The sequence below is a fragment of the Aphelocoma coerulescens genome, chromosome 4 (genome assembly GCF_041296385.1).
Source record: "Aphelocoma coerulescens isolate FSJ_1873_10779 chromosome 4, UR_Acoe_1.0, whole genome shotgun sequence".
Taxonomy (NCBI): Eukaryota; Metazoa; Chordata; class Aves; order Passeriformes; family Corvidae; genus Aphelocoma; species Aphelocoma coerulescens.
The window spans coordinates 17365010-17392364 of NC_091017.1; the positions used below are offsets into that span (position 1 = coordinate 17365010).

Here is a 27355-nt window from a genome sequence, read left to right on the forward strand (position 1 = left end):
GTGGCCTGCCATTCAGTTGATACTAGTGTATAATATTCCTGGGATCAATGAGCTCTGCTCATTGTGATCAATACACTACATGGACAATACAATCTTCTTTTTGCTGTCCAACCTTTCTCATGCTAGGTTTTGGCAAAAATAAGAATACATCTGGGTTTGTATTATGAAATTTTTCTTTGATCTTACTCAGGATGGCCACAGGTATGTAATCACTCAAATTATGGTAATAAAGACTGCACTTTTTGTAATTTTTAAATATGCATTTCTGGGGCAGCTACTGGGCAGAGTTCATTGAACTGCAAAGTGCCAATGCATACCATACTGATGTCTCTTATTTTCACTGGCCTATATCAAAGTGATCCTTTAGCAACTGTCAGAACTATGTGGTTTTTTCTGTAAGTATTTAAGGGGTACTACGTGGTATGAAGTCAGTAGTCTCACTTGATTGCACTGTCTGTCTACCAACACCTATTGTTGGCTTCAGAAAAATACTGTCAGATGCTGAGAGCCAGGCTGGGCCTTAGCCTGCCACTGCAGTGCCTGTCAGGAATCATTAGCTACTGATCTCTTTGACTAATGGTCCAGTTGATTGTCTGATTCATGTTCAAGATCTGTAAATGAGGCAGAAGCATCTTTCCTGCTCACCAGCTGTGAAATGGCTAAACTCAGCTAGATTTGCAGAAATCAAAATAAATGTATTTCCTATAAAGTTTGGCAACAATATCAAATCTAAAGCTGAGAACAGAACTATGGTTTTGTTGTTTTTAAAGTTACAGTATTATAAATCAACATTATCTCATTATGTGCTTGTCAGAGAAATGTATTTTACCAAAACAGTGAAATGCTGGTAGTAACATTAATCTTGTGTTGAGTTGGATAGATGTTCTTTATTCAACGTAAATTCGTACTTTCAATATTTGCTCTTTTGTCCATTATCCCCAGATGTATCAGTGTTCAGCAGAGCCTCTGTGCTTTTGTCTGAGTCCTGTTTATGCTAAGAGGGTGTGTGTGCATGTTTTTATGCACATATAAAAAAATTACAGGTGTGACAACAATAAAAAATAAAGGGTGGGGTTTTGGATAGAGGGGGTTCTTGGGGGAGGAGCTCCTGTATCTGTTTTATATTAATGGAATAACCCCTGGAGGTTCAGCCTGGCATAATGCTGGGATAACTGAGAAGTAAATCTGGGCCTGAGATCTCACTAATATTTTTCTTGGAAAATGAGGTAAATATGAAATTCACCTCTAGCTAGAGAATTAGTGTGAGAGCCATACCACAAATAGGCTTTAGTTTGTGGATTTAAGCAGAGCTTAATACTTTATTTTTACACTGTAATTGTAGATACCACAGACTTACAAAGACACAGAGAGAGAGCTGATTTTGTGAATGGATGCTCCCACAGGATCTCTATCCTGTGGTCTGTTACGTGGAAGATAAAGTTGAAGTCCACCTTAAACTTCTACCTTCCCACATTCTGCATGAAGGAGGAAAATTTATTTAAACCCATTGTTCATTTCTGTATTAGACTTGGACTTTCATGTTATTTGGTTTTTTTAAACCAGTGTTTCCACAGACCTAGAGAAGTAGAAAGTTTGAGATAGTCGGTGTGCTCAGTCACACTGATCCAAAAACTAATCTGTGACCAAAATCAGTGTGGTTTTTATAATTGCTGTGTTGTTAAACTTAGGTTACATTTTTTATATAGATTATTAATATAAAAAATATTATATATTTTTATATAGTACATTAATCTACTCTGTTCAACCTCATATACAACAATCTTTTCCCACTAGTTGCTAGTAGTATCAAACTGTCTTTGGAACAATATAGAAATTTTATAATGGGGTCTAGTATGATCAAGAGAAATCTATTGCAACAGCTTCCTTCCTCAGAATTCTTTGTACAAAGTTAATTCTAAAATAAAAAACAAACAAAACAAAATGTAAAGAAAAAAAAAAGACATTTTGCCCCTTCAATAAGTCTAAACTCTGGAAATTTTGTCTAACCTTTGAGAAGGAAATTTAGCTAAATTTCTATAATACCCGAACTCTCTGGTTTTAATGTACATTACCAGTATAGATTCTTACATATTCCCATTCAATATGTCTTTACACACTGTTATATAGTTTTATTAACATTTCCTGAACATGAAGAAAATTACTAAGCTGACATTTTCAAACACAACATTTGCTATAAAATACTGCAGCAGAAGCATCTTACCTTAATAAGATGGTTTCTCTTTTGTTATCTGAATTTTTGCCATCCACTAAAACTGCACATTTGTGTAGGAGTTTTCAGCATTAATTATTAATTATTCCACCTCTTCCTTGGATGTCATTTTCCCCTGCACAGAATGGCCAAAATAGATATATAATACCCATTTCTGGCTATGCTTCTGTCTAAAGGTGAACTTTCATTGGGAGCCTATAAATTTCATTAGATCCAAATTATATGTGTTGCCAATATTTATCCACTTCTCAGAGAGCTGGTAGATGACTGGTGCAGCCCTGCCCACTCAATACTCTCTGCCACATATATGTCTTTTCCTATGTGGTATCCACAGGAAGCCAGTTAGATGGACTGGTTGTTCCTATCCCATAAAAATAAACAGGAATATTTGCACACCTATTTGTTGGTTTTAGGCTTTTTACAGATTCTGGCAGGTATCACTGTGTTGATTTGACTTGATTTTCCAGCATGCAAACTTTGTAATTTTTTTGTTTTAAATAAAAATGAAAAATGTGCTGTAATTGCAAGAGACTGAGTGAAATCCTATAATTCTTTTGTGTTTAACCATCATTTTGGTCTGCCCTATCTGTTCCTCTTTTACTATCCTGAAATGGTTCTGTCCTGAAATGTTTCTATCTTGAATGTTGAAGGTCAGGCATACACCATGGGAGAAGAGACCTTTCTTCACTTCTTTCACATAAATGGGTACTGGGCAGTTGTGGCATCCAGGGGCACTACACAGCTCCTTTCCATCAAGCTCTTGTGTCCCTTTCTGTGTCCCTACATATTACCTGAAGCTGGAGGAGTCATTTGAAATGCAGACATAAAGAGTACATTTTCTATGCTAATTTATCATTATTTCCTCCCTTTCATGTAGATGATTTAATTAATGTTATTTCCTCATTATTTAGAATGAAATATCTGATTTGTGTAGAGTAGTAGTAACCTGGGACCAAAATGAGCACTTTTCATCAATATGAATGAGTGGTTTTATTCATTTACTTCCTTCTTTCTTGCAGCTGTTGCAGTGACGCAGTGAACCAACTTTTTACTTCAGCTATGCTGTGTATGATTGTTCCTTGGATTTATCTCTATTTTTTAGGCTTTGTGATATCTTTAATAGAAAAAAAAAATGTACAGTAGCCAAAGCCTTAGGTTCCTAAGTAACCTTTCTGTGCTAGATAGCAATGACTACAGGCCTTATGTCCAAGTTTAATATTGTAGAGGCCAGTGTAAAGTAGGAGTGATTTCAGTCCAGCACATAACATTTTTGACACCTCCTGACACTCTAAAAGCAGGTTTTCTAATATGGACATGATGATTACAACAAATGCTGTAGGTCCCCTGAGTTAAATGCAATACTGAGAATTACTTCTTGGACACCTGTCTGTGTTCCTGCTACCATCCTGGATTATTAGAAGGACGTACTGCAGGCATTGACAACATTGAGTATGCAGTTTAGGGAGAGTTCTGAACTGATGTGACAACTTCCTAACTGAGGTGCCTTTGTACTCTTTCTGTCACACCTAATGCATTGATAACTCAATTGGCAATGACCTGCAAGGATAGGATGCAACATTAGAACAGAGCTGATAAGAAAGTACTTGAGGGATGATGAATAGGGCAGTGCACATTAATACATGCCATTTTTTGTGCACACAGATCTTATGTAGCTAAAAATTACCATCCATGTCCAGGGTTACTGCTGCATGTAGTAAAACTCGTTCAAGAACCAGGACATCTGAGTGGTGGAAACAGCAATACAAATGGTGACACCCACAGCATTAGCACACACAGGTTGTCTTCTTCTGAACCATGCACTTTGCCAGGGACAGGGGATGCACTCTTAATAGAAAATGTCCAATCTTTTACCTCAGTATAAATAGGCATCCTGGGGCATGCAGGATACTGTCATATGTCCCTGGGCATCTCCCATCCCCCTTCAGAGCTGGTAAATGACATTCACTACTCCTTTCTTGGAAATGTGCAAAAAGGATTTCCATAGAGGGTCTTTGGAGATTTCCTGTTTTCTCATGTGTGTAATAGATTGGGTCAAGCAACAAAGAGGAGGGATGAAAGAATAAGATTTAATTTTATATGCACTCTCCTGTCATCACCATTGAAAAAAAAATGGATGAAAAGAGAAATTCGGCAATACAGGTGATGTCAGTGTTAAATTAAATTAAGATCATATGTTTTTATGCAGCAGCTGTAAGCCTTCAGTTATGGGAGGGTTCATAATAGTAGAGTAGATTCCAAGCTAATGTTAACAAACTGCTTGTGTATGAATAATCAGAAAAATACCAGCATTATCTACAGTACTTTAAGACGACATAGATTAAATGTATAACCTGTAATTTATTCAATTTTGGGGCATCTGGATTGTACTAAGATAAATTGTGACAGGTTAAAGAAAGAAGAATAATGTTGAGTTGTACTTCAGCATATCATTCTAAAACACTAGGAATGCAAAGGATACCATCTAAAGTTATTGATTATCAGAAACTCATAAAAGCACAGGCTCTTAAAATCTTTTAAATTATGGATAAGGAAATTTATACTGCAAATCAGGGAGTACCTCTTTGGTTTTTGCAAATTGCCAAAATACAGAGATATAATTGCAAGTTACATCTTTTTGATTTGTAATTATTGTGTAGTTTCAAACAACTCTAAATAATTATCAAAGCCCTAGTCCCATTATGGCTCATTAAAGAACAGTTGTAGAAGTGGGAAAGCTTTAATTTTGTCTTCTGTGTGGACAGAGAGATTGGGAAGGGAATAGAAAGTGGAAATTCCTTTTGGGATATTTACCGGTTTTATCTTCCTGCTTCACAGATTTTGAAGACCTCTGTAGAAATCTTCACAAGCCTTTGTGATTCTGCTGGCCTGGGCAGAGCATATGCAGCTGTAGCCAAGATCCTGGCAAGGTAGGTTAGCACATCCTTGTCTGTCAGTGCAGATTCACTCAGCTGTGAAAGACTTAAATTGTTAGAGGTCTGTCGCTTCCCATTACTGACTGCTTAAATTTTAAGCAGTGCCCTTCTTGCAGTAAGTGACCCTTTCATTGGAAGTTATTTTAAACTGTTACACGTCTTTTAAAGTGTATGGTCCTAGTTTTTCTTTACCTGTAAACTATAATATGTCCTTTTTCTTCCACATTTTGAGGGCTTTTTAAGTTGTTGGGGGTTTGTTTGTTTGTTTGTTTGAGAGGGGGACCTTACCTTACCGGAAAATAGAAATGCAGGCCTATTTTCCAGGTTTAAAAAAGAGAGAAAACCTGGAAGAATGTAGCAGGCTTCACTAGGTGTCTCAGTGTAATGTTTTCTGAACGTTAAGCTTCCATTTATTACACTCACTTCTTCTGTGGAGACATTTCTGGTTTGTGCATGTGTAACTAGGTACAAATTTGTTGCAAATATGATGTTTGTGTTTGATATTTTTGTTTCAGCATCTTCCTCCAGGTGAGTTAGTTCAGATACAAATAATTTTGACATAAATTAGTCTAATGAAATTATCATATGAGGTAGGGAAAAAAGAGATTAAAGTGAAGATTGCAGCTTATTCTTGATTTATCCTATGTTTGAAGACCTCAGTGCATATGATGCATGATAGAGCTTGGCAATTGTTTATGGAGAGGGACTTGTCACCAGGCTTATTTCAGTGTGCAGAGCAAATTCTCCTCTTTGAGTCAGATCCCTTGTCTCTTGGCCTTATCAGAGCACATAGGGATCAGCCACAACCACAGTCCTCTTCAGGTCTCTGATGCCTAATTCATGTCTACATGTACTCTGAGCATGTCTACATGTACTCTAAGTAAGGACGTGGGATAAGATATGTAAAAAGACACAGAACAGACGAAGAATACCAGGTCCCAGTTTTAAAACTCTCTTAAGCCCAACCAAGAAAGATTTGGTAGCTAAAACACCAGCTGTTACAATGAGTGGTTTTGCAATGAGTACAAAGTTTTCTGAGCTCTCAGTAGCATTCATGAGCTCCTTGTATTCACAAAAAGCAGAAGTCTGGGTAGAGGCTGGGTTAAGATAGTCAAGAGAACATCCCTGGTAAACCATGTATATTAATGTCCTTTCTGTGATTTAGGCATTCTGGAATGAGGGCACATATATTTATTTACTCAAAAGTTGCAGATTTTGAGATCTTTCTGAAGTCAATTTGCTAAACCCTTCATCTGAAAGACCATGCCAATGCAATTCTTTTCTTAAAAGCAGACCTAATGAAGGAGTGGCTAGTGATTTTCTTCTGCATCAAATCTGTACTCCACACCTTCTGGGAGCAGTCTTCAGCTGTCCAGGAATTCACAGTCCCACTGCTTTCCAGTTGTTGCAGTTTGAAAAAGAAGGAAAACAATAGGTGAGGAGCAGTGGGAGCAGATACTAAGAGCAGTAAAACTCCCCAGTTTAGTATTTAAGGCATTCTCATAGAAGAGGAGCATTCTGATTGATTCAGGCGAAGGAGGAATTCAGTCTCATGTACAGGATCAGGGATTTAATCTATTCAATGGTGAAGACCCCACCATAAACCCTTTCTTTGGAAAATGGCTGTTGTAGTACTTTTTATAAAAACCATCTGCTAGTTATGCCATGAGAGCATTTACCAAATTAAACACCTTGCATATGTATCTGCTTTGAAGAGCTTTGGGTATGTGATAGGCATTTACTGTTCAACCCTGTAAAATATCATGATGGTTCTCAGCAACTTTCAGTTGTTTGAGAAACTTGTATGTAGAAAAGTCTGGACACCTATGAATCATAGAATGATAGAATCATAAAATCATTTGGGTTGGAAGGGATATTTACATGTCAGCTAATCCACCCCCCTGCAGTGAGTAGGGACATCATCAACTGGGTCAGTTTACTTAAAGCCTCATCTTGGCTGGCCTTGAATGTTTCCAGGGATGGGGCATCCACCACCTCTGTGGATACCTTGTTCCAGTGTTTTAGCACTCCCATTGTAAAACATTTTTTCCATACATCTCATCTAAATCGACCCTCCTTCAGTTTAGAACCCTTGCCCCTTGTCCTGTTGCAGCAGGTCCTGCTCAAGAATTTGTCCTTTATTATAAGCTCACTTCAGATACTGTAAAGTCTCCCTGGAGACTTTTGCAGGCTGAACAACCCCAGCTCTCTCAGGCTGTCTTCACAGGACAGGTGCTCCAGTCCTCTGAGCATCTTGGTGGCCTCCTCTGCACCCACTCCAACAGGTCCATATCCATCCTGTGCTGAGGATGCCAGAGCTGGACACAGAACATATTGGATAAATGCACCAATAATTACTGCTGGTGACAGAATCCCTGTATTCAGTTTGTTCCATTTTCCTTTACTTGTATTTTTACATGATTTAGGCTAGATTTGTGTAAATAATTTTAAATTTGAGGGGTAACATCTTCACGTGAAGATGACTTCTTCCCAAAAATAATGCATTACAACCATAATGTCTGTGAGGATTTGCACTGATTTCCTCGTGGCAGGTTGGAGAAAGTGCCTGAGCCCTCCTGAATCGCTCAGAAGGGCTTTGGAATATTTTGTGAAATCTTTGCTGCAGATGTTTCCAGAGACCATTGGAAACTGAAAATCTTTATCATGTGCATTTAGGCATGTCATTTTCCAGGGGAAAGAATCTGACATAATAGCATCGTGTTCTTGACTTATTCTGCCAGTGTCCACCATGGTAATGACTTCTTGTGGACACATGATTTATACATCCAATTCCATCACATGAGCAATCCTATAAAAGGTGCATATTTTCATAAAAGTCTAATAGGGGTAAAAATCTCATAGGGCATTTTAGCATGAAACTGGAAAATGAGTTGCTGTAGATGTGTAATCTCTTCTGCTGAAGTCATCATAACTGTTCTGTGGGATCATGAATGACTATATCTTTTGGAAATTGCATTTTATGCATTTAGGAAGGTGATGTCTAAGGAGATAGAAAGTATATGGCTGTATAAAATAACATGTAGATTTTTGAAGGAACTATAAAATATTAGCCCTTTGAGTAGGAAAGACCTGTTTATCATGTTACCAGGTCTTGTGCAGGATAAAGTGTTTCAGTAATCCTTCTAGCATACTTAAAATATCTCAAGCTGTAGTGCTTTTAAAAGTACTTCCTTTGAAAAATTGTTAAACTGTACCAGCTGATCGCTACCTGGCATAAGTGAAGTTCTAACAGTGAGAAATACCTTTCTGATATGTATCAAATTGATTCCTGTTTTCCTCAAACAGGTTATATGTCCTAGCAATTTGCGTACTTTCTATATGTGGAGCATAGGTTTTGATGTGAAAAATAAAAAATGGCCAAAAATATATCAAAACATTTCTATTCATTCATGAAATTAAGAAAACCTTTTTACATTTTCTCCTGTCACTGATTCCATTTGCTTTATTACTTTCAGCCTCTAGCCCACAAACTTGGTGGCACAATCAACAAACCCCTTAGTGGCTGTTTCATCTCTGCTCTATTTGATTTCTCCACTCTGAGTAAATGATTAAGTTTTCATGCATTGGTTCAACCAAAATCTATGTTCACTCAACCACATCCTTTATTGATTACTTCTACTGCAAACAGTAGGCCAAGTGTGATATACATAATTGGACAGTTGTCAGGGGATGTGGGTGTTAACAGTCCTGTTTTCCCAATTGGAAACTGGAATCACCTTGATACACAAATATTCTGCACTGTTTCATTCTCATTCCTTGGACCAAGGAGTCCTTTTCCTCAGAATATATGTTTTTAACTCTCAAAGGTCTGGTTGAATGGATTTAATGATTATACCATATTATATGCTCTTCAAGTTGCACCTGTGCACTGCATATAGAAAACTAGAAAAACTGGAATTAATATTTGTCTAACACTTTAACCTTGTCCTTTAACTTATATAAATCATACGCTGTATTTCTGTAGGGAAACATTTGATTTTCTTTTCTTAGGAAAAAAAATAAGTTAAAAAAATATGTATTTCTAATTCTAAAATTTAGAAGCCTTTTGACATTTGGCAAATATTTACAGTCCGGTATGTTTCATATTCTCATGGTAAAAAAAATATTTACATTAGGAAAGTTTAGTAAATCCAAGTCTGCTAATTGACCACTAAGCTTTACAGTAGCATATACTTGAACATTTCAAGAATGTTAGTTTGTAGTTATTTAGCATCCTTTTGCAGCAATCTTGCCCTCTCATCACATACAGATAATCACTGCAATATTGTCAATTTGCAGCTAAGCTTTGCTGTGTTTCCTGTTTCATGGCAGGCTGTTATAATTACTCCAATAGCATAAAGCAGGGAAGTGCAGAGTTCTGCCAGATTTTGAAAGCACATATCCTTAATATATTTTGTAATAAAAACCGTAATGTAAGTAAATGCCAGGCCGTCATTTGTTGCAGGAATATAACTTGAAGGTGGCTTAAGATGGTGAGAAAATAAATCACAATACTTTATCACTTACAGAAACTCCTATTTCTGTGAAATCCTTAATTAAGACTGGATTTTCTGTCTTGCTTCATGCCTTGACATTTAGCACACTACGCTCCTACATTAGTGACTCAAGTTCATGGCTAATATTGAGGTCAGCTGGAGTAACACTCTGGCCTTAAAGGAAAAAAGAGCATGGTACCTTATTCACAAGCAAGCTCAGATGTCTGTCTTATATCTTGCAGTCACACTGCTGAGATCTTATATTGTTAATATGACTGGCTTTATTAAAAAAAAAAGGCAAATCTGCAAATTTTATTGTCCAAGTACATTAGCCAGTTTTCAAGTTAGATGCAGCTGTGACCTCAGGTTGCTCTGAGTACTGGGATTTGGGGGTGGCACCTGCAATCCACAGTTTATAGGTTTGCCTGTGTGACCCTGGCCACCTTTGATCCACCCAGCCAAAGGGCAGTATTGTGTTCCAGGGAAAGGCTGTCCCCCCCAGAAGTGAGATACAGCACTTTTATGGAGCTGCTGCTGCACCACCAGACTCTAGAGCATGAAATGGCAGCTCTGAATGACAGAAAGCTTTACTGAAAAAACAGCCTTCATACCTCCTTCCCCTATTTTGTCAGGATGTGAGGTCCAGCTGAATTGAAAATATTATCAGCAGCTCAGTAGAAAAAAAAATTTAAAAAAGGAAGGTCCAAAACCCCTGTTAAATCATCCACCTGTATTTTCATTCTTGGCCTCTAAATATGGCACAATATTCTGAAAAAAATTTTGTTCTATTTTGCCGAAAGGATCCAGTTTTGCCCTCAGACATTCTGTGTGGAGTAGTCTCATTGGGCTCAGCACAGGGAGTGCTAGAGGCCATTTGGAAATAAAATCCAGTCATGGATGAGTCACCACAAAGTAAAGTTACTTCAGAACAAGGGGGCAGATCCTCAGCATTTGAAGAAGCTGAATATTTGAGTAAGTGTTTAATTTTGTCCCTGTCCTTTCCTTCAGTCAGGGAAAATCAGATGAAGCTGTGACGTACTTGGGAGAGTTTATGAAGGATGCTGAGAGTGCTCATCTTAGCCAAAGCCTGGTGGATGCAAATGTCTTACTTGGAAAAGTTCACAATGAAAGAGTAAGTACTGTTTGTAGTAATGATCTCAAACAACTTGCTTTACTTCTTGGTAAAGTCTGGTTTTGTGTATGAGATGACACAGGAGGATTTGATCCCAGTGTTGCATCTTGTAGGAGTTACCAAAGGAGAAGTCACTGTGACTAAATGAAATGTTCCTTAATTTTCTGGGAAAGGGGGGAGATTCACATTATATTTAACACACAGAGCTTTGTTCTAAAATAGATGAATAACAACCTCCAAATTCATATCAGGACCAACTTTCCATGTTGTGAAAAATCTGCATCCAAATCACCATTAGGGCCATATATGCCCGTAAACAGTCATTGGTTAATGCAAATGGAATTTTATTGCACTATCCATGAACATATACTGCATTGCATACTAATGAGCTGTTTATAATCTTAGCTCCATTTCTTCTCTACACTCTCTCAGCCAAATTTATGAAACGGGTTCTAGCAGCAAGTAGTTTGTCAAAGGTCTGTTAGTAGTGGAAGGATTTTCTTTTCTGTCACCACTCTCACTGCAGTAGCACTTGGGTTTTGAAATCAAAAGGGTTAAAGACATTGCTGCAAAAGTGAAAGGTTCTTGCTGAGTCCTTTAACACCTATTTTAGAGCTGAAATCTACATGAAATTATTTAGATACAGTAAGTAATAAAAAGAATCTGTTCTGTATGCTGGATAATGTGGAACTTAGGAAAAACTTTCACTGTGAATAAATAAAAATGGAAATACCCTTTCTATCTTCTGCTGCCTATTTTTTTGTCATAAGTTCTGTGTGTAATGTATTGAACAGAGTACTTTCCCCTTTTCACTTACACTACCCCTAAGTGCCCCTTTGTTTTTCTGGGTTCCTCTTACAGAGAACTCTCACTACCAGAATTGCTGTCCTGTTTGTCCTGTTTTTATTTCATAAGCAGTAGAAAATATTTTTATTCTCTAATCTCTAAATTAGCCTGAGAGTTTTCTGTTTACATGTGTTGTTAGCATAAATGCTGAATTTCCCATTGAAAACTAAGTTTTTGAGTCTTTGACAACTTGATGAAGCAACTGTAAAATGGATCTGAAGCTTAGCAGAAAGCAGAGTGATATGACACTTTGCCAAATTATTCTTCTCCAAATCTGAAAAATAATTAATAAATTCTATTTAACTACTTCTGTATTTCATTCCTTCTGCCACCATTGCTAATAATCAGTTCAATAGAACTGGTATTTTAAGAATTAATCTCTATTTGATTATTCTTTAAATTCTCTTTCTCAGTTCAGAATTTTCTGCCTTGAGCTGGGGCAGTGGTATAGAAGGGCACAAGTGCAGTAATTTAATCTTATTAATGATATTAAATACTTAGTTTAAACATAAATAAAAAATTCTTGACGTCTGCAATTCCCTATTTTCTATACCATTTTTTTTCTGCAAGGTCAGCAGTGTTTACCAAAACTGAGTGTAAATTAACATTTCCTCTTTTGCATCACTGCTTGCTGGTGTCAGCTGTCATCACCAGTATTCTCTAAGTTAAGTCATTATTAGGGTCCTTTTATTCAACTCTGTACATCCCCCAGTGATAAAATTTGCAGTAGTAGTGTCCATCAAATTAAAGATATCTCTATTTATATCCAGATCTATCCTTGGGGACCTTTAGTAAACCAGGGAGATAACTCTTCCTGTTCTTCCAAACACAAGTCACTTTGACCAAATTCACTTTTCTCTGTCCATACTGCTGCTGTATCTTTACAGTTATCTCACTGTTCCTCACCAGCACTGTCTTTCTTTAATTCTGTACACTCAGTTTGCCTTCTAGTCATGGTTGTTTTACCCAGATGTTTCTTATTTCCTAAAATGCCTGGGTTTGTGTTATGTAGGAGTATTAGGTCTCATTTTCCCCAGTTTGTTAAGCAGGTTGCTTACTTAATATGTACACTCTGAAGTTAGCATGACATGCTCTGTCATTTCTCATTTCACTTTTTTCAAGTTTCTTAGTCTGATTTGCTGCATTCCTCTCACTAATTGCATCACTTAACCTGCTATAGTTCTCATGAGTATAGTAGGTAGGTGTTTCTGATTTTTATTATATTACAGCTTATCATACTTTATTCATTGCTGTGTCCTCATAGGCCTAATTCTGCTCTTCTGCTGTATTAAACAAAGCTGAAAGACTACTGGAATTTCTATTACTCTTTTTTTCCTTTTATAATTATAAGAACATTTTAGCAGTTATAGGAATTTTCGTGCTAAAAAGTGGTTTCAAGTGAAACAGGTACCAGTTGGAGTGTGTCCTCCCAGTCTCTATGCAGAAGGGAATTTTAATTTTATTAAATCAAGATAAGAGTGAAAGGATAAGACAGCTCTGAAAATGTTTTCAGTCAGGAAGTTTCTGCCATCAAGGCAGCAGAATTCCACACCAGTGGTAGGATAAAGAGATAAATGATTTGAGTTTTCTATTCAGCAACAGTTGGGTTACATTTCTCCTACTGTTTCTCCTACTTTTTGTGATTAGGAGTATCCCTGGGTTTTGGTATATCCCTTTCTCCCCTCATAAATGAGTACGTTTTAATTTCTGGGTTTTTCTGTGCTTTAAGTCTATCACTTCATTATCCTCTTTCTTTCCAGTTTTAGGATTTATTTTTTAGAATTTAGTACCACCATAAATTAGGACCTTTCCTCCCACAGATATGTTGAATGCCATAGAAGAATAGGAGTAATTTCTAGTGGCCTGGCTGCAATCTTTATTAATACTTAGCCTTGACATACTTGGATTTGTGTGTTCAAAATCCTACAGAGATAACCAAAAAAACATTCAATTCCTGAGAAAGACATGAGCAGTGTTATCTGGATTTTAGAGGTTAGAAAACAGCAAGGGAAAGTGATTTGCTTAATGTCCTGCCATGAGTCATTCTGTGGGCTGCCACATCTCTGAGGCGTCAGAGGAGCAGGCTCTAATGTCAAGGTAAAACACAGGCGACTACAAGTAGTTTTTAATTATTTTTTTTCTCTCCTTTACTAGGGGAACTATAATGAAGCTCTCGAATATTTCAGTCAGGCCTCTGAGGCAGCGAGAGCTTTGAACAATTTGCCCTTGGTGGCTGAAGCAGAGAGTTACCGTGGCGTGGCGAGGGCTCACCAGCTGATGGTGGCGTTTCACAGCCACGTGGCCGCAGCAGCAGCAGATCCCCGCAGCCTGCAGTGCCTGCTGGCATGGAAGCAGAGCAGAAGTGATGTGTGCGCTGACCCTCTCACAGGCGGTAAGGCAGTGCTTATGAAACACGCCAGCGCTGGATTGTCCTCAACACTTAAGTCATTTTTCTTGTAGAGTTTTATTAAATTATTTCCTGGGTTTAATCCTTGTACGGAATGGAGGTTAGGCTTACTCCTCAGTGCGCTTGTTTTAGAGGCTGAATTAAACAAGTTAAAATACAATACAACAGGCAGAAATTGATGGTGGTAGTTGCTCTGGATGGTAACTTACATTTTTTCTGTGCTGTTTGCCAAAACATCACATTTACATGTTTTAGTCAAACTATAATTGTTTTAATCTTTAAAGAAAATAATAATAATCTTCATTTGCAGTACATTTTTCAAGTGAATCCAAAAATACAATCCCTTATACTAAAAGTGAGAAGCAACTTCTGCTTGACATAGTTCTGAATCCAGAAGAACACACTGCTTTATTTTTTGTATCCTTGTGCTTGGCGTTAGAGAGAAAGGGAAAAAATAAAAACAAGTCTGGTTTCTTTACTATGTTTCCTTATCTCAGAAAGAGCAGAGGAGGACTTTGTGTAGAGTAGACCTCTTTCTTCATGGGTTAAATCTTCTTTGCTCTTTTTGCCTTGTACAATACATTGATACAAGACAAACTGAATTATGCATTATCTCCAAGTACTGATAGTAGTAAACTGCATTGTACTGAGGAAGGGGGAGGTATAAGTCCGCTCTACCTTAAAACTTCCTCCTCTGCATTCCTGTGAAGAGTGTGAATCTGGAGTACAGTGGAAATAAATGACAGCTGGGGCAGTCACAATATGGAGCTTCTGTTACCATGTTATTCCTTCAGTAATCCTACTCCTAAAGACAAAGAACTGCCTGGCTGCTGCTTTCTTGTGTATCTCACCCTTTCATAGAAGTGGAAAATTAAGTAAAACTTCAGTGGTGAATTTTGTATATAAAATAAGTGGTAATTGAAGATATTAGCAATTTAACAGGAGTCAGGATACAAGAGGCAACACTGGAGCTACTGAGAGTTATGGAACACGGGCATTCATTTGCAGGCTGAAGAGATAAATTAGATAGCATTCTGTTGAAAGTTCTAGTGATGGTAGCACTTTTTCAATGGCTATATTTGTGATTTGTGTCTCAATAAGTGAACATTTAGCACACTAAGAGATTTTGTTGACTGTCAGAGTTATTTGGCTGCATGTCTCCTGTCTAGACCTGTAGTGCAAATGCCGAGAATTCCAACAGAGATGGTCAAAAAAGAATCCATAAAGAATTTTATATCTATTTCATATGAGGATCACTAACTGTAGCTGATACAAATAGGAGGCAAACAAAAATCAACAATGGCAACAGCAAAGAAACCACAGGAACCTCAAAGACGTAGAATGAACTTTGTATCTCCAATATGAATTTGAGCTCTTGCACCTTAAGGGGTTTTCTGTTCAACTTTTATATATCGCTTTTTTCCAGTCACTTGTGAAACTCATTTATATCCTGAAATTATATGTGCCCCTTTAAGCTCGAGATTCCTGCTCCTCTTTAACTGTACTTCAGGGATAAACAGACTATGATTAGAAAAGCCCTTTATGTCCTGGCAAGCATGGTACCACAAACAAGTTTTGCCTGCTGAGATTCTCTTCCTTCTGTATTTCTGCCTAGTTTACCCTCTGTTGCTTCCAGTATTGCAGTTTTCATTTCAGTTCCAGTTCACTCCAGGAACCCTGTGGCTACTGCATATTTAGCAGCTCTTCCAGTTCAATATCATTCTTCTCATTAGTGCTCCAAGCTTACTCTCATGATACCCAGATTACATCCAGGAAAACATAGTGTCACACTGTCAGCACAATCTGTAACATTCCTCATGTTTCGTGTGCCAAATCTCTCGTTAGTACTGGCATTACATTTTTAATATCTTTGTCTGGCAAAACATGACCTGGCACCAGTTCAAGATTAGGATTTGCTGGCTTTGAGTTTCAGGTACAGCCTTTTTTCTACCTTCCAGTAGAATGTCTGTGCATCCTATGATGAACTCATCACTTAGGAAATTCCTGCTGTGATAATAGAGCAGTATTTCTAGCTCTTTCAAACAGCTCAGTGTTGATAATCTACTAGATTTTTCTCAGTCTTTTTGAGGATAGAACAGAGAAAGACAAGATACAATGGTAGTTCTTAATCCACAGGGAAATTTAATGGAAGGGAGAAGAAAGGTAGTAAGTTTTTATTTATAACTGTTCTGACTGAAAAATTTTTCTGTGTCAAAAAAATAAGAGTAGTTTCTGTAGTCTTAGGCAAAAGAAATACTTAAGCTAGTGGGAGAACAATTACATTTAAATTCAAGTACTGCCATATTACCTTATGTCTTTCAACCAAGACTTATTTTCTGAATCAATCATTTCAATAACCAGGCAGGAAGAACCATTAATTACTCAATTTACCTCAACATTTATTAATAAAATAGATGTTTTGACCAGAGTTGTCATGGACAAAAGGGAGGGGATTGTCAGAAAACAATGTTTAAAAATGCAAAGGAGAATGTGTTTCTATCTGCTGCCTTTGACTCAGTCACCTGACTTCACTTACAAGAGAGTTATTTATATCATAGTGAGATGCCACTGCAACAACAAATATGGTTTTATTGTTCTTTTTGTGTTTAGTAAAATGTATAAAAAACATTATCAGCAGAATCAGTAGGCAAAAAGGATTGTGACTCCACATAAAATCCTAAAAAGGAGCCCACAGCCTAACACTGTCTGATGAGAAAACATTTCACAGGTCTTTCAATAAATAATCACCTGACTTGCTGCCTTCTAGAGGAAAGAAGAATAATTAAAGGCGCTGAAGGCAGGAAATTTTTGAATCAGATTTTGCATGTTGATGATATGAAATGCTGACCAGAAATGGTTTTCTGTGAGTCTGGCAACTCTCAGTCCAGGCTTTTGTGTCTGGCAGGGCTGTGCCTCAGCAAGAGCCCTTGAATGTTTGAAATTATCTGAGCAGTTTTAAGAGTAGACTTAAAAGACAATGTTTTCCTCATCCTACAAAGTCTTCAGTTGTTTTCTTGAGCAATAGTATGTGCTACATACTAGTGTGACCACAATTTAGGTTTACATTTCTTGAATTTGGAGAACTTGACAAAATTGACACATTTTACCATAGGTTTCCTGTGTTTATTTTGTTGGAATTTTTTATGATACTTTTAAATACTGCATATTGTCATTAATTGTGAAGTCTTATGATCAATGAAATTATTTGGTCCCATCAACTTCAGCATGGTCAGGACTATTTCTAGCATTCCACACCTGAGAAGCCTTCAATATAATTTAAAATCCATGCATTTTCCAGTTTTTCCAGCTAAACCTATAGCTTGGAAAATACAATCCAATGAGCTTTTGTTCTTACTCCCAAGTATGTAGTCCCTCAATATTCTTTCTCCAGCCTCCTCTCATGGATGTAAGGAATGGTACTTTCCACAGTGTGACTGTGTCCTTTTGTGTTGTTCAAAAAATTACATTTTCATCCTACTGAGTCACATTTTTGAAAGCTCTTTAAGATGTTTTATAGTCCTTTTCCTGTAAAAGGTGTGGCCAGCACAAAATTGCTAATGTTTCAGAAAACAGCAATCTTACCAGGTGTGTTTTAGCTTGAATTTGTGTGTAACTTTGTCATTCGTTAATAAAAGGGTTATCCCTAAAGGATGGGCGAGTCAGAAGTGAGATATGAGATCAAAGATTATGCTAAACAAATTCAGTTAACATTTCTCTGCTGTAACTTAGCAGAGAGGTGTCATTTATGGGCCGTTTTGGTAATGGTGTCCAACAGCAGAACAGGCTGCTTCATAATGTGATAAACTGCTTCTTTTACTGTCTCTTTTGTCTAAAGTACACTAATTCCAGGAAAACTTCTAGTGTCACCTCCTCCCTCTCAGTACTCTGTGCACTGTGTGCTAGTCTGGAAATAGGGAGAAATTGAAAGGATTTTAGAGACAGATTTTGGGGTTTCTCAGAAAATGCAGTTAAACAAGAAGTAAGGGAATTATACACACTGTTGTTCATTACATACAGTGGGTATATAATTATACACATTATTGTTCACACTGGTAAATAAGAACTATGACTTTAAATTATTTAAAGGAGGTGTGTGACCAAGTACAGACTCCAAGGCTCACTTTTTAATAAGCCTGTTTTGAAAGTAGTTCAAATGCTTCAGTCCCCTACTGAAATTCACAGGATGGCTTCTGTACCTTTTTATGGGGTTTCTCAAACAGAATTATTTGCTCCCTTATGGAAAAATACCATGGTTTAAAATGCTGAAATATATATATTTAGGAAAATCATTAGGAAAAAAAAAATTGAGAGGTGATTCTGTCTTTTTTTTCCTTAAAATTTGGTAAACTTGTGCTGCCTCTTCTTTGTTCACGTCACCTAGCACTCATCACTTGCTAAATTTTATCTTGTCTCACCTTTAGCTTTTAAAAATATCAGTCTTTTTTTATGTTAATGCTAGATACAGTCTTAAAATATTCTTAACTAAGTCTTAATGCGGTCTTAACTAAAGGTTGAAATAGACCATGCTTGTGTATAGATGTGGATGGCATGGTACAGGTGAGTTTCTGAAAATCAGCTTATGTGGTTCATATATGTTATGTTATTTATTATTAGTTGGGATTTGTTTTTTTAAGTATGTATTAAGTCTGCTTAGAGATAGACTGATATTTTTAGCAAGTGAGAGGATTATTTCTTGGACTACAGAGAGAATTAAGTGTGGAGAGAAGAACTGAGGGTGACAGGGAGGTTTTCCAGCACACTGTGATGTGTGCACCCGATTCTCAGTGAAGAGCCTGAGAACACGTTATAAACAACTGTGTTGGTTTTGCCAGGAGTGCAGTAGCTTGTTCTGTTTTCTGTTGGTGGCTGAAGTTGTCTGAGAAGATGGGAGTGCTGATATTCAGTGTTCTCATGCTTGGTACTGATGCACCATCCAGGGGTTTTTAACTGTGGTTTCTTCTTAAGTACTGACTTAAATAATTGGGAATCATTAGACGGGATCAGATCTAGGTCAGGTGTGTGGATTTGCTGTACCATATTCAAGAGGAGGGTTCATGAAATACTTTCATATTTAACTATGGATTAATGTGTTCGAAGTTTCTTCATAGTCTGCTGAGTGTTGGCAGTTCTTTTATGACTAAGTGGTGTTATAGGTTCAAAAAAATATCACCCTGACTGTGATTGTGAGTGTTCTTGTCATCAATAGTTATATAAAAACATTTTACCCACAGGAGAATTTGGATCTCATCTAGGTTTCTTGCCATCTGATATTTTGTATGGAACCATCTAAATCTTGCCACACATTTCCTTTAGACACGTCCTGTGCTAAATATTGTTGGCATCCAGCTGTGTTTTCTCAGACAAGCTCCCTAGATCAGCAGAAAATGGTTTCCTAAACAAGGCAAATTGTTCTTTCCTGTGGAAAAAAAAAAGCTGAAAGTGATGTTCAAATTGCAGTATATTGTCAGACCCTTTAGTGTAGCTTTATGCACTGAACTAGCATAGTTTTGTGCACTGCATTGTCAGTACTTCTACATAAATGGAGTTCCTTTCCAGTTTAAAAAGCAGCTATTCTCAGGGAAGAAGTTCAGTCCTGCTTGATTTTATAGAATGGTGCAAAAGAAATTGAAGCTCTTGCCCACCATGTTAGGTCACTTCTGGAGAAATCCTTGATTTGAAGGCACCTATAAGTTTTAGGTTTGACTGCAGCATTGATGAAAAGAGTCACAAAGCAAAACAGCCAGCAGAAGCTGTGCTCTGGCAGTCCCCTGGGGCAGGTGGCAGGGCCAAAGTAGGAACAGCCAGTTGGAAAACTTTTGGAGTGGCCCTGGGGCCTCTCCACATGTGCCCATCCTTTCCTTTTCTTTGCTGCATACACGAGCAGAGGTGTATCCAGTGGGTTTATGCTCAGAAGAGTGAATGGATCCTCATAAAGAGCCAGAGATCAGGCTTTTGTGGGTTTGTTTAATACTGAGATGGTTGTTGTCATTTAGACTTTGTAAAGAATCTTTTATTGGTGCTGTCTGCCATGTATGCCAACCAGTACAGACCTCAGGCCAACATGAAAACAGCTCTCTGCTGCAAACCCTTCCTTACCCAAAGCTCCCCCACAATCTCTGGACACAGGAAATCAAAGCCAAGACATAGAAACTGTGTTCAGTGTGTATGTTCTGTAACAGAACCCTTAGGTCATCTCAGGAGTCACAGGCAGTGTATCAAACACCTTCTTTCTCCTGGGTTTCCCAAGCCAGCTTTCTTTTCTTCATCTTTGAGAGATATTTTTCTGAGATCCTTTTCCCTGCCTAGATACATCCTTTTATGTTCCTCTTATGTTTAAGTAACAAATTGCTGGTTTTATTAAGACTCTGTGGTATGAAGATAGTCAAGATTTAAATGATTTCCATTTAGAATGAGCCAATATGTTTCGAAAAGTGCAGTGTTACTTCCACAATTTTATGTATTTATGAAACCGTATTTCTTTTGCCCAAAAATCCACCTCTCTTTATTCTTTTCTGTAATCACCAGAGATATTTTGTGATTTTTTTAACTGTTTCTGAAACATTTATTATTTTTTTTGTTTCTTTTCATTCCCTGTCTGTTCTCTTGTGTTTTCTTGCCTGTTCTTCACTTTTACATTGCAAATTATTCTTTCTCCTTTTTTGGCCCTACACCTTCACTCTGAGTTCCAATTTTATGCGTGTTTATGCCAATGTTCAAGGAGTGTAAGTTAGTTACCTCTATACCCCCCAGTAGCTCGCATCTCAACTTACATCTTCTTAGGTATATCTTTTGTGCTTGTAGTAGAATCAATAGGAGGTTTTTGAGAGTTTTTTCTCTATTTTCCTACTGTTTTCACACTGTTCTTCATGCTCTGTGGTTTTATTACACTGTGATCAGAGAATGAAGTGGAAAGAATCACACTTCCTATTGAGTATCTTGACAAGTTGGTTAATAGAAAATTGTGAAGTATCAAAATGGCCTTTGGATAGATCTTAGTCACCTGTGGGAATGGATTGACTAAGTTTAAGTACACAGCTGGGTGATTAATTAACTTGAAGATCCAAATGCATGCTTAAGTAGATGACCATGCCTCCAGGCTCATCTGCTTGTTTCTACTCACTCAGTTAAGCATTCAATATTATCTATAATACAGAATATTCCCATGGAAGGCCTCATACAAGTCTTGCCACAGAGCCAAGTAATTATACAGTGTTTTTCATAGTGTGTAATACAAGTACATCGTTTTGAACATGAAGCTACTATCCTACAATATTGGCATCAGTAAGTATCCAATAGAGTAATTGATATGGAGAGGGTGATTTGAAATTGTTCTTATTCAAGTTTTTTTTCATATTTTTTCCATGTTTGCTACAGTGGTTTAATGCAGTTTCTTTTCCTTAAAATTCTGGCTTATTTTTTAATTTTTGGGATGTGGAGCTGCTACGGATATTAGTCAAACAAAGTGTAGCTGGTGTCAGCTCCTGTGGGGAATTAATCTTCCACAGCAGTTTTTGAAATGGGAACTGCAAGTGCCCAACACCCCTTGTAAGTAAACCTTATGTTTATTCATCTGCTAATGACAACGTCTGTGAAAGCCGACGCTCAACCCCTGTCTTTCTTGTGAAGGTGGATTTCACACTGTCTGGTATTTATAGGTCACATGAACAGGGCACGGAGCTGTCTGACTGTGTCTGTGCATCCCAACCGGGCATCTGTTAGCACTGTGCATTTAACTCATTGCTGATAGAAAACTGAAGCTGAAAAATGGAGGATACCTGTGCTCTAGAGTAATCTTATTCAGCTTATGTTGTGTACCCAAAGAATTTGAGGAATAGGAACTTCAGACCACACCAGAGGTGTCAAGGAAAACCAGTTGGTACGAACCAGGAGGGGAGAGGGACGTGTGCTGCACAGTATCCACTGCTTCTTATCCTGGGTGCAGCACTTGCTGCCCTCTGTTTACCTCACACGTCAGGGTCTTGGTGGAAAATGTCACTTCAGGGTGCTATGGAGCCCAGTTCTTTGACTCCAGAATCTTTAAATCTGCCAAACAGTGTCTTGAAATGTGTAATTCTCCAAGAGTGAGCTCGTCCTCACTAGTACCTTTAGCTCAGTTCTGAGAATAGTATGAAATCAAATTATATTTCATTTTGTTGATATTCATACAAGTATGCACACTTATGCTGCAGTAAGAGAACTGAGATGAAACATTAACGATTTCAAGCATTAAGAAATCAGCGGATATATTGAAGGATAACTGGATTCCTGTTCTTGTCATCTCTTACAGATCTTGAAAAGGCTCACTATTCGTACAGGGGAAAGCAATACTTCAGTTGCTGTATTAAAACTGTTAGTAATGACTGCAACAACTTCGCTGTGGTTACCAGAAAAAAGTTAGCTTGGGCTAATGACATGGAATTTGATTTAGATACATTTCATTTTGTTTTAGTTCAAAATCAAATGTTTCTTTCTCTCACATACTTTGATAAGTTTTTAATGATTGTACTGCAACTCCATTAGCCATTTGGAAGGTGGGTGTGCATGTGGAGTACATGAACATATATGTGTGTGTACCAACAGAGAGAGAAACTGCATGGCAAAAAGAGGAGAATGTTGCATATATGTTAAAAATTGTGGACCAGAAACTGCTTTTTTTTATGCCCACAAAATCTTATTGATTTGAGGAGGATGCCACAACTGTATCTATAAGTAGATTTTGTCCCTTTGAACTGCATTATCAAAAACTTCAAGGCAAGCAGAGGTTCAAATAATTGGGGGAGTTGCTAGGTATGATATTTGTGCTGGAGAACATAAACTATATAAGGGGGAGGTTCAGACTGAGGCTATTCTATTAACTAGATTTTACTGTGTTATATTTTGTATTTCTAAAGAATATATTCACTGGGAAAATACATTTATCACTAATCATAGTTGTAGTATATTTAAGGAATGATCATGCAACTAAAATGTGGAAGATGCAGGAGGAGTCCTAATACGTCCGTAGGAAAATATGGGGTTAAAGTGGACTATATTTTAAGCAGTGTTCAGTTGACTTGCTGTGTGGGGAGAGACTGAGCAGTCCTGGCTAATGACTTGTAGGTACTGAATCCTCAGGTCTCTCAGGTGGTTTCACTCGACCAGTTTCAGCAGAATGATGAAAAGGTTGAGATAAAATAAACTGACAGTTGCTACTCATCGCAGGCAGCAAGCTGTACCCTGGCAGATGAGACCCTGGGAGCCCTCTTTTTTAAACAAAGGCTTTCACTGCAGTGAGCAATGAACTCCACACAAAAAAGGAAAAGGAGAGAGAGATTGGCAGCTGGTGACCGACAGGAGGAGGGAAGGGAGGGAAACTGAGAAACACAGCAATTGTTGGCTAATTAGAAGCCATTCCCACCTACTTAATACCAACCCATTAAGCAGAAAACACTTTTCATCTTACTCTCGCTGCTACACATGACATTATACTCCAATCAATACCCTCCCACTGGCTGCCCCACTGCCCACAAATGAATACATTGCAGTTCAAGAATGCAGTAATTGAGTTGGGGCAGTGAAACTGCAGCTCACAGTCAAGATCTTTCTCTGAAGATACGAATGTAATGTTTGTTGCTTGGATAAAGAAATCAAATCTCTGTATTGACAGCTGTCAACAACTGGCAAATGGATGAAGTCAGCAATGGATCCATTTTAACCTTGTATTGAAGTGACAATAAGAGTTTATTTTTGGAGTGGGTTTTATTTCCTCATTTGAATAAGAGATCTAGAGGATTTGCACCCGGGTGTATAGATTTTTAAGGGCATTTTGAACTCTGTTCTTCAGTTATACCCACAAAATATATAAATACACCCATCATTATGTGCATACAATACATCTCGTATTTACAGCTGCTTGATTTTTATTTATTTTTAGTTTTGTAGGCTACATTTACTCAGGCTATTTTTAAATTTCATTTAAGTCTTCCTATGATTTTTAGACATCACCTTAAATTTACTGTGTGATCTATAATAGTACCTTGTGCAGTAGATCTAGGCCTTACATTTCAGTCATTAGAACTTTGTATTCAAGTTCTGTGTTTAGATTCTTGCAACATTTCTCTTTCAAATTAAATCCCTTGTTCCCTGAGCCATCTGGAATTGGTAATACCGTGCACGCGCTGCAGCATAAAGTAATACTGTGCAAACTGCAGTGTAATTCTTTCTTCATATGAATTTTGTCACCACAGGACCAAAACAGCAGGACACTGTTACTCCCCTCCTTGACTGGACTGAAGACATCAGTGTCAAAGTCTTTTGGAAGTGCTAGAAGAAGGTTCCAATACAAGACATGACATCCCTCCATCCCTTTCAATTCCAGGGAGAATTGAGTATCAATTCAGGAACTAAGATACCTTGCAGTGCAAGTTTGAAAACATTTTTTGGATGCAGATAAATTGAATGCTGTGACATCTGATATTTGCAGAAAGAGGCAACCATCGGTATTGATGCTATTCAGTGTCGTAGTGATGTTGTGGCATTTTCAGCATGGCATTTCTTCAGATGCTGTTTGTTCAAGTGCTTCTTATCTGCATAATTGTAGAACATGCTGTTAGCTTGCCAGCCTGAGCCTTGAACCCTCGAGTCAGACTTTATGTATGTGGAATAACTTAACCCACTACTTGTGGCTCTCACCATTTAACAGCCTGTCTATATCTGAATAAGAACACTGAAAGCTGAGTGGCATCAGTAAGGCTGACACAACAGCAAATGTTTTGCATCTTCTTAAATTGTAAGCCAAATAACAACAAACTGCTACTTTGTTGCTTCTTTCCAGTTGTATTGTAATATTTTTAGCTTATTAGTTAAGTTATCATCAATGTTAACTCATCTAATTTGCTTCCCAGTATTGTAAAGCACCTCTCAGTTGCCTTCTTTGGGTATACTCCCTGGGCTTCTTTTGATATGTGTTAATGGCACTGTTAGAAAGAGATTTGTCTTCAATACAATCTGTAAAGGGGAAATAATTGTTTTCTCATTGAGAGATTTGGGATATTCACCACTTGTGAAGATGCAAGTGCCTCAGACATCGGAGTTGAATACGGTAAGACATGGAAGCAGAGGTTTTCTTTACGTACAGATACTTGGATAGAACAATCAAACCTACTTTTAGTTCCCATATAATCTGCTATTTAAAATAATCTGGTTCTAATATTTGTCTCTGGGACACTCTGGTAGTCTCTGGGACTTTGATTCCTTTCAACACAGAAGTGCACAAGTTCAGTCTTACTTTGACTGGATGCCAGTTAGAAGGCTCAGAGGCAGGCTAGGGAAAAAGTCGAGAGCAGTTGGCAGTCTTTGTGTTTCTCAGTGCCAAAGCCTGTGGGGTTAATTTGAAGATGCCCAAATCACCTTGGCAGCATCATCTCCAGTCTTTTCCAGAACTGTGGAATTTAATGAGCCAGGACAATAAGCATAGGATCATCGAAAAATAGTAATGGAAAGGACTCTAGGAAGTCATCTTCTCCAGCCCCTATATAGAGGCAACAATACAAAGTATTTATGTAATTTCTGAGAGAAGTTTGTCTTGTCTGTTCTTAGAAAAAGCTGGCAATTGATTTTCCACAGCATCCACCAGCAGTCTGTTCTAAAGGGTAAAATTATGCAGAAAAAAGAAAAAAAAAAAAGGTAAGTTGTCTGTAATTGAAACTCTGTATTCTTTAAATTCATCCCTTCCCTCTTTGCAGTAAATGGAAGAGACAGGAATTATCTGGCACATACTGGTGTTTAGAAGAAAATTTTCTAGTGATTTCTGAAGAGGATGGTTATAAAGATTACTTAGTCTAAGTATAAATTATATATGATGGAATGTAGCTCTTCCTTATGAGCATGACTGATGGAAGGAGGTAGAGAGCAGATGCAAGGGTCCTGTTTCTTTGTTTATTTTCCAGTTACACTGCCCAGTAGGACTAGTCCATATCACTCAGCTGAGCACGGTAGGTTGATATCCACTCCAAAAGGGCAGGAAGAACAAGGGCTTCACCCCCAAGAAAAACCAATGCAGGGGGAAGGGTTGCTACATATTCTTAAATGGTCTCCCTAAGTGCTGTGAAGCTTTGTTATTCAAAGTCTCTTACATAATTCAGGACTCTTTCCTTTACATAAGTTTCTGAAGCAGGAAAGCAGCTAGATTTCTCAATTCATTTTACCAGATTAATCCACTCATACTTCATCTCTTCCTAGGGATGCAACTGAACTTAAATAAAATAATTCAGATCCTTATTTGTGATTGAGGATGTTTTTTCTACAAACACAAATAGGAGAATTGAACAGACTCTTTATCCATTCTACACTGGATATTTTGATACTTCAAAAACCAGACTGATTTTTCTCTAGGTTCAGAGTTCACTACTTGAATCTATATCCTCAAAAAATGAAATTACAGTACTAGTGTGTGCCTTCACAACTCTGCACTCTCGTAAAGCTGTACTGAGTCCTGTTTTGCCAGTCTTCTGCAATGAGAAATCAAAATATTTATAAGTCAGATAGCTCACCTTTAGAGCCCTTGTCAAATGCTTTTACTCCCTTTTCATTAATTCTTTTTTTTCCCATTCCATAACAACTTAATTAAGGGCTTACGTTTTTTTCTCATCTTAGAATCTCTTAAAACTATCTGCCATAGTTCCCTTGCTCCAGTTTCTCAACTCAAATTCTTTTCTAAATGTCCCTCTTTTTTCTACTGCAACTAAGATCTAACAATAGCTACCTTCATTAGTAAAAGTTTCCTACAGAGACGCTTCTACCTGAGTTAGAAGCTGGCAAGGCTCTTGTTTGCTTAGGACTCATTCATGGAAAAGAAAATCTGAGGCTGTGTTTGTCTTCTGCAGAAGTTATAACTAAGGGAAGAGAGTACCAAAAGCATCAATCTTCAGCTAGATCAAATGATCAATAAAACCCACTCAAATTGCATCCAGCAAACATTCTGCTGAAGGAGACTCTGCTTCAGAAAAATGACTTCATCATAGTTGAACAGAAAGTGTATCCTGTGGAAATACTTATGGCCAGGCAGCGAGCTGATCTTCCATACATTCTTTCACTCCATGTGAAATAGAGGTGTGTTTGATTTTCTTCTACCAATTTCAGTTGTCTCACTGTGCTGTGAAATCTCCAGACTGATTAATGGAGCTTATCTGGAGAAAAAAGGATGTTTCTCTCCCCTACTTACACATACACTGTGCACTGCAGAGGCACACACTGGTTTGGTTTTTATATTGTGTTTGGGGACGTGTGTTCTTAATGGAAAAAAGGAAGAAAATTGTCAGACTTAAAATGAAA

The 27355-nt window shown here is 37.6% G+C and overlaps 1 protein-coding gene across 10 annotated transcripts in view; it reads left to right on the forward strand.

The window, feature by feature from the left end:
- Positions 1 to 27355, forward strand: part of TTC29 (tetratricopeptide repeat domain 29) — a 236046-nt gene that overhangs the window by 176910 nt on the left and 31781 nt on the right. For 7 of the 10 annotated variants that reach the window (XM_069012844.1, XM_069012847.1, XM_069012848.1 and 4 more), the window contains 3 exons: positions 5066 to 5157; positions 10668 to 10791; positions 13792 to 14029. In XM_069012844.1, coding sequence (XP_068868945.1) covers positions 5066 to 5157; positions 10668 to 10791; positions 13792 to 14029 — 454 coding nt within the window. Of the gene's footprint in view, positions 1 to 5065; positions 5158 to 10667; positions 10792 to 13791; positions 14030 to 14354; positions 15393 to 24270; positions 25706 to 27355 lie in introns of those variants that run through there. The other 3 variants (XR_011150479.1, XM_069012846.1, XM_069012850.1) reach the window with 3 other exon arrangements.